Genomic DNA, 14,450 nt, shown 5'->3' on the forward strand with positions numbered 1-14,450 from the left:
ACTTGCCCAGAGTCAAAAGCTCAGTGAATGAGCAAGGTAGGATGTCCTTCCAGGTCAACACTCTATCCATTTTGCCATCTAGCTGCTTTCACAACAAAAAAAGGAGCAAACTTACTGAACACAGTCATAAGAGAAAAAATAAGAGACAAGAGAGTATAAGATTCAGGGATGTTCCATTCAAAGAAAAGAAAGAATACACCATAAAGAGAAAGGTACAAAATCAGAAGGCTTGCCTCATGGAATCAGACAATATCAAATGGAGAAGATATTTAAAAACCCATCTTGTTCAATTCCCTCATTTTACAATTGAGGAAATTAGGGAGAAAAATGATTAAATGGCTTCCCCTATGTCACATGTTTAAATCTCCAACTAAAATTCCACATTCTACAGGAAGCCTAATTCTATCAATCATTAATGTTTATCCTGTACATAATTCATTTGAATGTATTTGCTTGCAAATGATCCCAAATTAGACTGCAAGTTTATTGAGGGCAGGGTCTGTCCTTTGACTCTTTTTAATATCCCTGGCACAGCATAGTGTCTAGCATATAGTAGGTAACCAATAAATGTTTACTAACTTACAGGTAAAGCTAAGATTCAAATTCATCCTAATATAGTTGGTGCTTTTTGTTGTTGTGACCATCTAATGCTGCCTCATGTCAGAGATTAAGCATATCACATACAGTGGCAAACAGCCATAGCAATTTAGTGTTTGATAAACCCAAAGATCCAAAAGAATTCCCCATCTGACAAAAACAGCAGGAAACTGGAAAATGATTGAGCAGAAACTAGGTATAACCCAACCCCTCATACCAGATACCAAGATATGGTCAAAATAGGACAAGATTGAAACAGAAAGGGAATAGGGGAGGAGCATGGGATAGTTTACCTGTCAGATCTATGGGAAAAGGAAGAATTTAAAACAAGAGACAGAAATCATTACAAGATGTAAAATGGCTAATTTTGAATTTACTAAATTAAAAAGCTTATGCACAAAAAAAGTGTAGAAACAAAAAGCTTGGTGGGGGAGGGGGATTTTTATAGCGAATTTCTCTGATAAAGGCCTCATTTCTCAAATATATAGAGAACTGAGTCAAATTTATAAGAATATGTCATTAACTAATTGATAAATGATTAAAGAATATGAACAGTTTTCAGACAAAGAAATCAAAGCTCTCTATAATCACATGAAAAAAATGCTCTAAAGTGCCATGATTAGATAAATACAAATTAAAACAACTTTTTTTTAATTTTTTTTTTTTTTAGTTTTTACAAGACAATGGGGTTAAGTGGCTTGCCCAAGGCCACACAGCTAGGTCATTAATAAGTGTCTGAAGGCAGATTTGAACTCAGGTACTCTTGACTCCAGGGTCAGTGCTCTATCCACTGCACCACCTAGCTGCCCCATTAAAACAACTCTTGATAGATAAATGCAATTTAAAACAACCTCTCACCTATCAGTCTAGCTAACAAGACAGAAAAGGAAAATGACAAATGTTGGAGGAAATGTGGGGAAAATTGAGAAACCAATGCATTACTGGTAGAATTATGAACTGGTCCACCCATTCTAAAGAGGAATTTGGAACAAAGTCCAAAGGGCTATAAATCTGTTTATATCCTTTGATTTCAGTAATATAAGATCTGTATTCCAAAGAGATTTATCTTTTTTTAAAAAAAGATCCTATTTAATGGAGAATATCATCTGTATCCAAAGAACTGTGGAGTTTGAACAAGGACCAATGACTATTACATTTAATTTAGAAAAACAACTGCTATCTTATTGTCTGATCTTGCTATCTCTTTTACTTTATGTTTCTTCCTTAAGGATATGATTTCTCTCTCATCACATTCAATTTGGATCAATGTATACCATGGAAATAATGTAAAGACTGGCAAATTGCCTTCTGTGGGGGGGTAGAGGGAAGTAAGATTAGGGGGAAAACTGTAAAACTCAAAAATAAAATCTTTAAGTAAAAAAAAGGCCCTATTTGTACAAAAATATTCATAGCAACATTTTTTTTATAAAGGCTAAGAATTGGAAATTAAGGAGATGTCCACCAGCTAAGGAATGTTTGAAAAACTGTGGTATATGTTTGTGAGGGAATATACTATGCTATAAGAAAGGACAAACAGATTGTTTTCAGGGAAAGCTGAAAAGATTTCCATGAACTAATAGAGTAAGGCCAGCAGAAGCAAGAAAAACACTGCACACAGTAACAAGCAAAATGCATGATGATTAAATGTGAACTATTTAACTATTCTCAGCAGTACAATGATAAAAATCCAAAAGACTCATGATGAAAAATGCTATACACCACCAGAGAACGAATTGATGGCAGTCTGAATGCCAATCAAAATATTAGTTTTCACTTTATTTTTTTTGTGAGGTTTTTTGGTCTGTGTTTTCCTTCACAGCATGATCTAACATGGAAATTATTTTGGAAGAATGCACATACATAATGCATAGCATGTTGCTTTCTACCTCAGGGATGGGGTAGGAAAAGGAGAGAAAGAAGAATTTGGAACTCAATTTTTTTTAAATGTTAAAAACTGTTTTTACATGTAATTGGATAAAAACATTTAAGGAAAAAAGATTGATAATAACAAGGCACTTTTTTCAGGTATAGATTTAAGCCTCCAAAAGTTGTGCTCATTATCATCCCTCTTAAAAAGAATTAATTATGCCTTTCAAGATAAAGAGGGAATAGCACCAAAATATCTTAATCACTTGAGTACATGGATGAAATCAAATAATGTCTCCACTAAAATCCCTTCAAATCTGTCAAGATATCTCATGAAATCTTTCTCCAATGATATAAAAATGTCATTTGGAATCAGGAGGTATTGTGATCCAAGCATAGAGATAGTAAAGACTTAAGTTTGAATAAGTTAATGAAAGTGAACCAATGAACAGAGTCAATACTTAAAAATAATTTAGACTCCTCCAGGCAAAATACACAGCATAAAGCTGTAAAGCAGGAAGTTAGAACTACGCATGTCAGTAGACTGCCGTCGTGAAATCCAAGTTCAATAGAGTGAACACATTTGGGGCAGTTATACAAACTCAATCCTAAATCAATCGAGAGTTCAGTGCCACTGAAGATTGGAGAGGGGTGGGGAGGGGAAGGGGAAGGAGGGAGGAGGAGGGATGTAGATTCTGAAGGATTCTAAATACCAAATCATTTTGCATTTATTCTCGGAAAGTGAGTTATTGGAGTTTACTGATTAAAAGAGTGACATGATCAGCTCTGTTTTTGGAAAATTCCTTTATTAGCTGAATGGAGGGTGGACTGGAGTGAGGATAGATGCAAGCAGAACCCCACCCCCCAGCAACTTCTGTTAAAGTCCAGATATGAGGTGATGAGAGTCTGCATCTGTGTGGAGGGCAGCATCAGAGGAGAGGGGTCATAATTGGGAGATGCTGCAGAGAATTTGACAGACTTTGGTAACAAATTGGATATGGGGGGGGGGGTCAGATACAATAAAGAGTGGAAATGGGAGATGATATCTTAGTTGGGAGCCTGAGGGACTAGAATAGTGTTGCTCTCTACAATAATGGGGAAGGAAAGGGAAAGGGTGTGGGGGAATGGCAAGTTCTATTTTGAATCCCCTCTCCTGGTTCTTTTCTTCCCTGTCTCCTTTGATGGACATCCTTCTAGACTATACCCTCTAGTTGTCAATATTCCTCAAGGGTCTGTTCTGGGCCCTCTTCTCTTCTTCCACGATTCCTGGACTTAAATGACTGCAACAGATTCCACAAATTTAATGACCAGCTAATGATTTCCTAATCTATCAATCTTACCCAACCATTCTGCAGACCTCCAATAATCCATCTCCAAATGCTCCCACCCTAGTGCAGGTTCTTATTAATTCAAGCCTGTACTCCCCAAATAGCTGCTGGCAGGTCTGGTTGCCCCAACCCATTCTACCCTCAGCTAAAGTAATTTTTCTACTTTCTATAGAAGAGCAGGAAAAAAGAGGACTGTTATAAAACAGGTTGAAAGCCAAACAGAGGACTTTGTATTTGAGTATATAAGTGATGGGGAATCAGAGGAGTTTATTGAATAGGTGGGGAGTGATCTGATCACGTCACTTCTCACTCCCCACCTATTCAAAGGATTCTGACAGAAAAGTAGATGACTCTACCATCTTAAGACTACACTGAGATCATTAGCAAAACATTAGAATAAAATACTGGGGCAGGATGGGGAGGAGACAGATTGCTTCTCCCTTGAAGAAATCAATCTACTCTGAGTATTGGAAGAGATGCATGAAAGACAAAAGCAGATATTACTTGTCATGAAACACTGACAGGGGCCAAAGGTTAATAGCCCATCCTTCAACAAGAAGCAGTACCTTCTTCTGCCCACTCCACCCCTACTAGAGCTGAACGGAACAGGTAGGGATAACCAAGACCCAGCACCCCAACAGATCTGGAACCCTCTTGGCATCACTGCAATACTTCTGACCCCCAGAAAACAAGAGAAACTTTAACTTCCCAATATCTTTCTGTAAAACCACTCTCTGGGGGCAGCTAGGTGTCGTAGTAGATAAAGCATCGGCCTCGGAGTCAGGAGTACCTGGGTTCAAATCCGGTCTCAGACACTTAAGACACACCTAGCTGTGTGGCCTTGGGCAAGCCACTTAACCCCATTTGCCTTGCAAAAAACCTAAAAAAAAAAAAAAAAAACCACTCTCTGGTGACCTTATGCTCACCATACCCTCACACCACTATTATTTCCCTTGTCTCATTTTACTTAAATCATTGGCTAGAATCCTTAGGAATTAGTGACCTTAACCCCTACCTTCTCTCAAGCCCATCCTTTTAACCCTACCCCATTCCAACTCTGCTTGCCCCTTTTACTGTGCCATAAAGAATTTTCATTTCTACAATCTTTACAACTAGTATTTCTGACAAAGGGCTCATTTCTAAAATATACAGAGAACTGAGTAAAATTTTTTTTTTAAAAAGCCATTCCCCAATTGGCAAATGGTCAAAGGATATGCAAAGGCAATTTACAGATGAGGAGATCAAAGCAATCCAGTCATATGAAAAATTGCTCTAAATCATTACTGATTAGAGAAATGCAAATTAAAGCTTCTCTGAGGTACCACCTCACACCACTCAGACTGGCCAATGTGACCAGAAAGGATTACAATCATTGTTGGAAGGGTTGTGGGAAATCTGGGACACTATTACATTGTTGGTGGAGCTGTGAACTCATCCAACCTTTCTGGAGAGAAATTTGGAATTCTGCCCAAAGGGCAACAAAAATGTGCATACCCTTTGATCCAGCAATACCACTACTGGGTCTATACCCTGAAGAGATGATGAAAAAGGGTAAAAATATCACTTGTACAAAAATATTTATAGCAGTCCTGTTTGTGGTGGCAAAGAATTGGAAATTGAATGAATGTCCTTCAATGGGGGAATGGCTTAGCAAACTGTGGTAGATGTATGTCATGGAACACTACTATTCTATTAGAAACCAGGAGGGATGGGAATTCAGGGAAGCCTGGAGGGATCAACATGAACTGATGCTGAATGAGATAAGCAGAACCAGAAAAACACTGTACATCCTAACAGCAATATGGGGGTGATGATCAACCTTGATGGACTCGCTCATCCCATCAGTGCAACAATCAGGAACAATTTGGGGCTGTCTGCAATGGAGAATAATACCATCTATATCCAGAGAAAGACAAAGACCAAGGACTATTACCTTTAATTTAGGAAAAAAACCTGATTATCCTATTGTCTGATCTTGCTATCTCTTATACTTTATGTTTCTTCCTTAAGGATATGATTCCTCTCTCATCACATTCAACTTAAATCAATGTATACCATGGAAACAATGTAAAGACTGACAGATTGCCTTCTGTGAGGGGATGGGGAAGGGAAGTAAGATTAGGGGAAAAAATAGTAAAACTCAAAATAAATAAAATCTTTATAACTCAAAAAAAAAAAGAATTTCCATTCCTTTATGAACAATCTTCCATTTATTTTGGGCATTTTTCTCATACTCCTTGCACCTTCCTGATTTCTGAGTCCTGCCTTCCCCTGCCTGTTGAGTCCTGGCTATTCTCTTCAGCTGGACAGTTTCACTCCTCCCCGACAGTAATCTTGGATATGAAGCTGGAATAGTCTTTGCTGCCCAGAACAACATCTAGATTTTTCTTCCACCACTTTCACTGTCCCCTGCTCTCAAATCACTCCCACCTTTGTTGCTTCCAATTGCCTCTGGTATTTCAAACTTTTCATAATCCACCAATACCAATGATCTTACTGTCACCAGGGAATCATTAGATTAGATTAGACCTCTCAAGGTCCTAGGAACTCCAGGCCTTTGATCCTGTCGTGTTTTTCTATCTGTCCAGGCTGAAGACTCTGTCTTCCTCCTCAGTAACTCTCTTCTTCCAAACTATCCCTCTACCTCCCTGTTTTTGCAGTTTGTCCCCCTCCCAGAATGTTTATCTTTGTCACCTTGACCTCTTGGCACCACCAGGATTATGAAAAGTTTGAAATACCAGAGGCAATTGGAAGCCAAGGAGCTTCTTGGTTGGGAAAGTAAAGGAGGTCAAGGCTCCCAGGCTCCACAAATCTAGCAATCCCTGAGTCTGACTACCAGGCAGGGTCAAGCATGTGACATCCCCTCCTGCTGGTATCCATCCCTCTCCCCTCACACCTAGGATTGAGATCCAAGTCCACATGATTACAGCTACTGTCAAGGCCACAATAACTGACCATTGCTCTGCAGAAGTCATCGAGATTGATGGGCCTTGCTCCTCACTCCCTCTACATATCCATGGCAGCCCCATACCCTCTATAATCCATCACACCTTCCCCTCACATCCACCCAATCCTCTTGTTCTACTGCTAAAATGTCTCATATCACACCTGGGACTCTCCCCATGGAAATGACTTTCTGTAGATTCTGTATTTCAACATCTATATATGTGCTACTTTGTACTCCCAGAGCATGGCTAATAGGAGATGCTTAATACATGCCCAGTCAATTTAATATCAATTTCATGACCCTTTCTGAATATGGACTAGAGAGAGAGAGCAGATTCAGGTAGATCAAAATGGAAATAGTCTAGATGAGACAGATGATTACAGATGGGACAGCTTTTATAGAAAGTTGTGGTATAGGCAGAGGAAAGGTAACAGATAAGATGACAGTGAGGGGAGATTTAATTGGCTGAGTGAGGGGTGAGTGAGGGGTCAACTATGATTCCTAGGTTGTAAACGTGGGTGATTGAAGAACATAAACAATGACCTAAGAAAGAGAGTTCAGTTTAGTAGAAAAGATGATGACTTTGGTTTGGGATATGTTGAGTTGGAGATAGCTACTGAACATAGGTGTAAAAGCCTAGAACAAAAATGAGATTTGGCTATATTGATTTAGAAGTCAGCAGAGAGATGGAGAAAAATCTACAGAAGTTATTGAGATCATAAAATTTGTAGAAAGAAGAAAGGGCCTAGGATAGAGCTTTGTAGTATTTAATAGACATGAGAGCTGTATTTTGTTATCTATAGATAGATATAGTCATTTTTGCTGTTGCCATATTAACAATGATGGTCACTTCCCAATTATGAACCATCCTGGTAATTCTGATACAGATTTCACTAGATGTGAGTAAAAATTTCTTGTATATGTTTTTCTGTAGCCTCTAATTAATTGTTTTGGTCAATACTAATCAATAATACTGACCTCTAATTTCTTTTCTGCTTACCCCTTTCTAGTTTGGTGTCAGGTCCCTATTTCTTTGAATAAATAAATAAGGTAGAATATAACTTTTATTATGGAGAACAATTTTTCTAACAGAGGGCTGCAAGTCCTGCCCATCAAAAAATGTATTAAGTCATTCTCCTTTAAATCCACCTGTCTTTTCCCATGTGGTCATTCCTTTCCAATTGGCTCTATTTCCCTGAAGATGAGTTTTTAAGAATTTCTTCCTGTTTTATTTACTTAGATGTTTGAGCTTTTATGCAAATATCTGCTGTATTGGCATGATTGTATATAGCATATCATTTCATTTTTCCTTACTGATTCATTAATATTGAAAATCTAAAGGCCCACATGGGATTTATTTAGTAGTCATTGACACTGAAGCCTGCCCATTGTGGAATACTTCTCTTTGGGTGACTAAGTAACTCCATATTTCAAAAGGAGTTTTTGGATGAGACTTGACAAGAGGAATACCAAAATAAACTGTGGTAGAGGAATAGTGTGGAAAATGATCATGTCAGCAGAACATAAATATTATTGGAATTCAGAGAATTATGGGAAAAGAGATATGAAATAGCAGTTAACCATTTCCATCTCCACCTCATTTTGCAGATGAGGCAAAAAGGATCAAGACTTGCCCAGAGTCACACAAGTGAGAAGTATCCAAGGCAGGATTTAAATTGAGATTGATAAGGCTTCCTGCTGCCAGCTCTCTGGGCACTAGGGTGCTATGTGGCGATCCACAGTGGTTTCCGGTGACTGCTCATGAACAGAGCTCAGGGTAGGGTGATCCCAAAGAAAGAAGCAAATAAAGATGCTGCCCCTGCCCCAAAGGAATCTCTTTCTCTGAGTTTAGAAGCCCCAGCAGGAGAGAAAGGTAATTTGTTGGGATCAAAAGAAGAATTTCTGAATCAGCTTATGAACAGAGACCCAAGATGTTCAGAGGTCCCTCATCAGGTGAGCCTGATCGTCAGCCACATTAAGATGCATCTGTCTCCTCACTCACCTGGCCAGGTGTCTGCCTCCATATCTCTCCTGGCTATCCAAGGTGCTTCCCCTTGCTTCAGATGGGAGATCAGGTCTGGTCTGGAGGCTGCAAGTCCTGTCCATCAAAAAAAGGAAAGGGACAAAGAGCCAATTCAGAATTCAGGCCGGTCATGCTGAGGTCCACCAGGAGGGTCAGAGGATCCCTGAAGGATGCTCTGTATCATGGAGGGAAACAGTCATAAAAGGCAATTGGATTCAGAAAGGACAACAGTTCACTAGATATCTTCCCACCGCTGAGAGGGGCCTTCAGGCTGATCTGCAAAGAAATTTGAGCTGTCTTGGAAATGAAGGAAGACCGGAGGTGGGGGAAAGACATGCCACTATCAAGCAAATACCTTTAACTTGACAATAGTTTGTCTAAAAAAATAAAATAAAATAAAAAAGCAAAAACAGCTGATTTCTGTTCCCCAAAGGTCAGAGAGGCCAAGCAATAATTAGACAACACAGGAGACACCCTCACACATTTCAAGTTGGAAACAAAGGTGTGCACAGTTTGAGTTAGAGGGGAAGCTGTCCTTACCCAGGTATACCAGGTTGCTATAGTTCTCAAGCATCACCTCCTTGTAGAGTTCCTTCTGGGAAGGGTCCAGGTGCCCCCATTCCTCCTGGGTAAAGTCTATGGCCACGTCCTTGAAGGTAAGGAACTCCTGCAATACCAGATACACATGTGCTAACCCAGCCAACAGCCATCCCAGGGATGTGGGGATGGGGTGGGGTGGGCAGGACTTGCATGGAGGGCCTTGGAGTCTTCTAAAATAGTGGAGGAGGGGCAGCCAGGTGGGGCAGTGGATAAAGCACCAGCCCTGGAGTCAGGAGTACCTGAGTTCAAATCTGGCCTCAGACACTTAATAATTACCTAGCTATGTGGCCTTGGGCAAGCCACTTAACACCACTGTCTTTCAAAAAAAACTTAAAAAACAAAAAACAAAACAAATAAAATAGTGCAGGAGCTCCTACTAAGTGTGGCTCATTTTGCATTAGATAAGAATCCCACAATTACAGTCACTCACTTTAAGCAGTGCAAGTAAGCATTTATCTCCAAATTCAAGAAAAACCTGTATTTAAGGGAGGGCAAAGATCCCTCCCTGACCACAGAGCTTGGACTCCACTCTGGTCTTCAGAAGTCCAGGCCAATGTCCTTCTCACAATTTCATGCTAGTCATACACATACATACATACACACACACACACACACACAGACACACACAAAGAGGAGCTGAAGGGCATTAGAAACTGCTGGAAATGATAGGAGTTTGCTTTGAAACTCACTCAACAAGAAATAAGGGCACAAGAGCCAAAAAGGCCGTGTCTACCCTCAAGAGGCTGTCCACCCAATGGAAGAGACAAGCCCATCTCCCAGTCTACATCAAACCAATGCAGCCTACATACAATGGGAATGTCTGAGGGAAGGGGAGACCACAAGAGCTCAGCCAGAGCTTCCCTCGAGCTGAGTACTGTTCAAAGACCCCCAGGAGGTAAGAAAGGAGACTCATGCAGGCCCAGGCAATGGCCAGTTCAAAGGATGAACAGGAGTCTGAAAGCATGGGGGGGGGGGGGGGCGCACAGACAGGAACTGGGGATATAGACCACAGAACCCAAGGAGTTCAGCCTGTAAAAGCCCAGCACTAACACAGACCTTTCTTTGTGTTGCTTGATCCCACAGGGAGCCACCAAGAAGAACAAGGGCAAGCCAAAGGAGACTTAGAAGAAGCATTGGGAGGAAAAAAGTGATCAATATTATTAAAGGCTGCAGGAAGGTCAAAAAAAAGAGTCACTGAATTAAGAAATCTGTTTCAAGATTAAGAAAAAGAGAAATAGTTTGATAAATAAAAGAGGAATGGAGAGGGTCACTAAGAGACAAATATATTCAAATTATTTTTGTTGCCTCTCAAATCCAACTAGTCAACATGACAAAAGATGGAAATTGTCAAAGTAGGAGGGCCTGCCCAAAGACATCTTCCCTGAACAGCAGGAAGGTCAAGAATTAGTGGCAGCAAGAAGAGCTAACAGCAACATAGGGGTGATGATCAACCTTGATGGGCTTGCTCATTCCAATCAGGGACAATTTGGGGCTGTCTGCAATGGAGAATACCATCTGTATTCAGATAAAGAACCATGGAGTTTGAACAAAAGCCAAAGACTGCTACCTTTAATTTTTTTTAAAAAAAGTTAACTTATGGGGCGGCTAGGTGGTGCAGTGGATAGAGTACCGGCCTTGGAGTCAGGAGTACCTGAGTTCAAATCTGACCTCAGACACTTAATAATTACCTAACCGTGTGGCCTTGGGCAAGCCACTTAACCCCATTGCCTTGAAAAAGTCTAAAAAAAAAAAAGTTAACTTATTATATAATTTTGCTATCTCTTATACTTTATGTTTCTTCCTTAAGGATGTGATTTTTCTCTCAACACATTCAATTTTGATCAATGTAAATCACGGAAACAATGTAAAGAGTAACAGACTGCCTTCTGTGGGGGGTGGGCAGGAGGGATGAGATTGGGGGAAAAAATTGCAAAATCCAAAAAACAAAGAATTAGAGGTTATCTATCATCTTATCACACCACTAATCAGGGCCAGAGAATTCCTGGCAAACAACCGAACTTGCTGAAACATCAAAGGTCTACATTAGAAGGGGGAAAGTGTATCTATCTGGCTAGATCCATCTGCAAATAGATCTGAGGATGGCATTTGGATGGTGTGGATCCTTGAAGTGACATTAGGGTCAAAAGCTAAGGGGACTCCTTCCTCAAGGCACCTGAAAGAAAACCAGCAGCATCTTGAAACAGGGGCTTTCAGCTGTTTAATAGGGGCTGCAACTTAAGCTCTACAGCCATTTTGGGTGTGTGTGTGAGTTGCCTCTCCTTTTTTTCTAGTATGTGGGCAGTCTTGCCACATTATCATCCATTTAGAGAGCCTTTGCTACTAAATGGTCTATGACAGACAGGAGAGACTTTTATAATGTCTAATCACAAACTCCCAAGATGTACTAAGGTCCTGAGCAACCTGATGATTTCAGCTGGCTGGGCTGAGATGAGCCAAAAAGCTTCCTGAATCTGAAAGAAGCATATTAAGATAGATTAATATTACTATTTAGTTAGATTTTTTTCATCCCTAAAAGCATCAAATTGAGCACAATATATACTAGGCATAAGAAAATTTACTAAAATGTGAGCAAATATTGCAGACGGAAAAGAGAAACAGAGGCCAAGCGAATAGCTGTGAACAAGCATCAACTCCTTACTATGTATGTCAACCCCTGGAGCAAAGTCTGTAGACTCCAAGAAAGGCAAAAACATGGTCCCTGCCTTTGAGAAGTTCACATTTCAACTCTATGACAAAATGCAAATCATTTTGCTCGTAAAATATACAGGATAAGAGAGAGATAATTTCAGCGGGAAGGTGCTGATAGGAGGAGGATGACTGGGAAAAACCTCCTACAGAATGGAGGATTAGAGACAGGCTTCCAAGGAGAACAAGGACAGAAGCTGACAGAAAGAAGGAAGAACAGCCAAGAATGGGAAGTGGTTAGTGAAAAGACAAGAGTCAGGAAATATTGTCATTATGTCATCATTTTTATCTTCCTGACATCTCTTCTACAGGACCCCTTCTCTTCCACCCTAGTTTAGTCTCTCCCTTGGCTTATGACAACAACCTCCTGCTCCAATCTCCCTCCTTCAGCACCTCCCAGTCCATCCCACTGGCCCCAGAGCAGCCAGAAGGATTTTCCTAAAGTAGCTCTAGGTTCAAGTATGAGACCATAGTATTTAAAGCTCTTTACCTTCTGGACTTGGCCCTCTGTAGACCAGCTAACTTCACTTCTTACCACTTCTCATACAGAGGCCTCTAGGTCTCAGCTCTCTGCTTTGATCCTGGCTGTCTTCAGACCTGGCACATCCTGTCTCCTCATCCCTGCCTCTAAGAGTCCTGGGTCTCCTCCAAGATTCAGTTCCAGTCCCATCTTCACACGAGGCCTTTCAGGATTCCTCCAGCTGCAGCTGCCCGACTCCCCCACATCACTGGATGCCTTCTGACTTCTATGTGAGCACATCTCCCTCAATAGAACGGAAGCTCCTTGGGGGCAGAACTCTTTCTTTGTCCCCTCAGCTTCTAGCACAAAGTACAAAGTAAGTTGCTTAACAAATGGTTGTTGATTGACTTAAAAAAAAGTCAGGCAATGCCAAAGAATAGTAGAAAGGTCAGTGTAAACGGAACAGGAAGGAGAGGGAGAGAGGGAGAGAGGGGGAGAGGGGGAGAGGGGGAGAGGGGGGAGAGAGAGAGAGAGAGAGAGAGAGAGAGAGAGAGAGAGAGAGAGAGAGGAGCAAAAAGTCTGGAGAGATCAAAGGAGGCTCAGCTCCAAAGGGATTTGGTGGCCAAGCCTTCTGGTCGATGTGGGAGGCCCCAAGGAGCCCCTGGAGTTTACTGAATAGGAAGAAGACTTGGCCAAGCCTGGTCTTTGACTGCAAAAACCCAAGGGGCCGTTGATTGCCAGGGTCCCGATGTGATGAAGGTCTGCACTAAGCTAGAGGCTGTGGTGGAGAGAAAGGAGAGAGAGTGGCGGCAGAAAGGACAAGACTCGCCGTCTGGCTGGATACTCAGAGCAACCCCAAGGCTTCAAGTGCAGGTGTGTGGGAGAAGGGCGGCCAAGTTGGGCGGAGGGGAGGGTCGGGTGCTGGGCAGGTCTGCGTTACATGGGCCCGGGGCATCCAGCGTGGGCCACCCCCCAGGCAGTGGATGATGGCAGGCTGGAGCTGAGGAGACCCAGGCCGCTTATCTAAATCTGGGAACCATCTGAACAGAGATCAAGGGGGGCTGAGAGGGAGCTGGGGTACGGCAACCCCTCCATCAAGGTAAGGAGGTGCAGCAAATGACTGCGAAGGGGGAGTCGGGGAGAGACCACCAAGGAGCAGGGGTCGGCGGGGAGACTGTCGGGGGGCACAGCCGCGGCGGGAGGACGTAGGAAGGGGAGGGCAGGGGCTCACCTGGCCGGCGCCGGCGCTCAGCGGCCCGGGGGCCATCGGGGCCTCGGCGGCTCTGCGGCGTCTTCCGAGGGAGCTGGGGGGGCGAGAACGGGGGGCCAAGGTCAGGGGTGCCCCCCACCCGCGAGGCGGCGGTCAGGGGCCTCTGGCCCGGGGGCCCGGCAGGGGAGCGGGAGCCCCCCATCCCCGTGACGTCATAGGGCCTCTGGGAATGAAGGGCGCCCCCCGCCCCCCGGAGGGGGGCCGTCAGCAGACATTAGGCGCCGCGGGCCTTCCAGGAGGGGGGACCCCAGCGGGCCCCGGCATCCCGGCGGCCCCCGACTCTGAGGGGAGGGGGGCGGAGCCGGGAGCGCCCCTGGCAGGGGCAGGACCAGCCGAGCCCGCGGAGCGGCGGCGGGCCCTGACTGGCTGGCAGGCCGCGCCCCGCCCCCGGCCGTGACCAATGAGCGCCTCCGCTGCGGCGGGGGGCGGGGCGCGGCGCCACATGACGCAGGCGCGCCCGCGGCCCCCGTCCTCCCGCGCAGTGCCGCAGGCCGGGCCGGGCGCCAGGCCGCGGCTCCTCCCCAGCCCCCTGGAGGCGGGCCCCACTCACCCCGGCCCGAGCCTCGGGCCGCAGGACTCGGCCCCCGGGGGCGGCGGCGCAGGGCGAACCCCCCGGAGCCGAGGAGGCGCCGACGCGCAGCCGAGGCTGCGGA

At 43.6% G+C, this 14,450-nt stretch overlaps 1 protein-coding gene across 7 annotated transcripts in view; it reads right to left on the reverse strand.

The window, feature by feature from the left end:
* Positions 1-14,448, reverse strand: part of LOC141497129 (uncharacterized) — a 29,443-nt gene extending 14,995 nt beyond the window's left edge. For 4 of the 7 annotated variants that reach the window (XM_074199748.1, XM_074199750.1, XM_074199749.1 and 1 more), the window contains exons 1-3: positions 10,418-12,542; positions 9,302-9,428; positions 8,741-8,836 (exon numbers count right to left, since the gene is read on the reverse strand). In XM_074199748.1, coding sequence (XP_074055849.1) covers positions 8,741-8,836; positions 9,302-9,428; positions 10,418-10,495 — 301 coding nt within the window. In that variant the 5' untranslated portion in view covers positions 10,496-12,542. The other 3 variants (XM_074199753.1, XM_074199754.1, XM_074199755.1) reach the window with 3 other exon arrangements.
* Between the last annotated feature and the right edge of the window lie 2 nt (positions 14,449-14,450).

This window comes from Macrotis lagotis, chromosome X, assembly GCF_037893015.1.
Source record: "Macrotis lagotis isolate mMagLag1 chromosome X, bilby.v1.9.chrom.fasta, whole genome shotgun sequence".
NCBI lineage: Eukaryota > Metazoa > Chordata > Mammalia > Peramelemorphia > Peramelidae > Macrotis > Macrotis lagotis.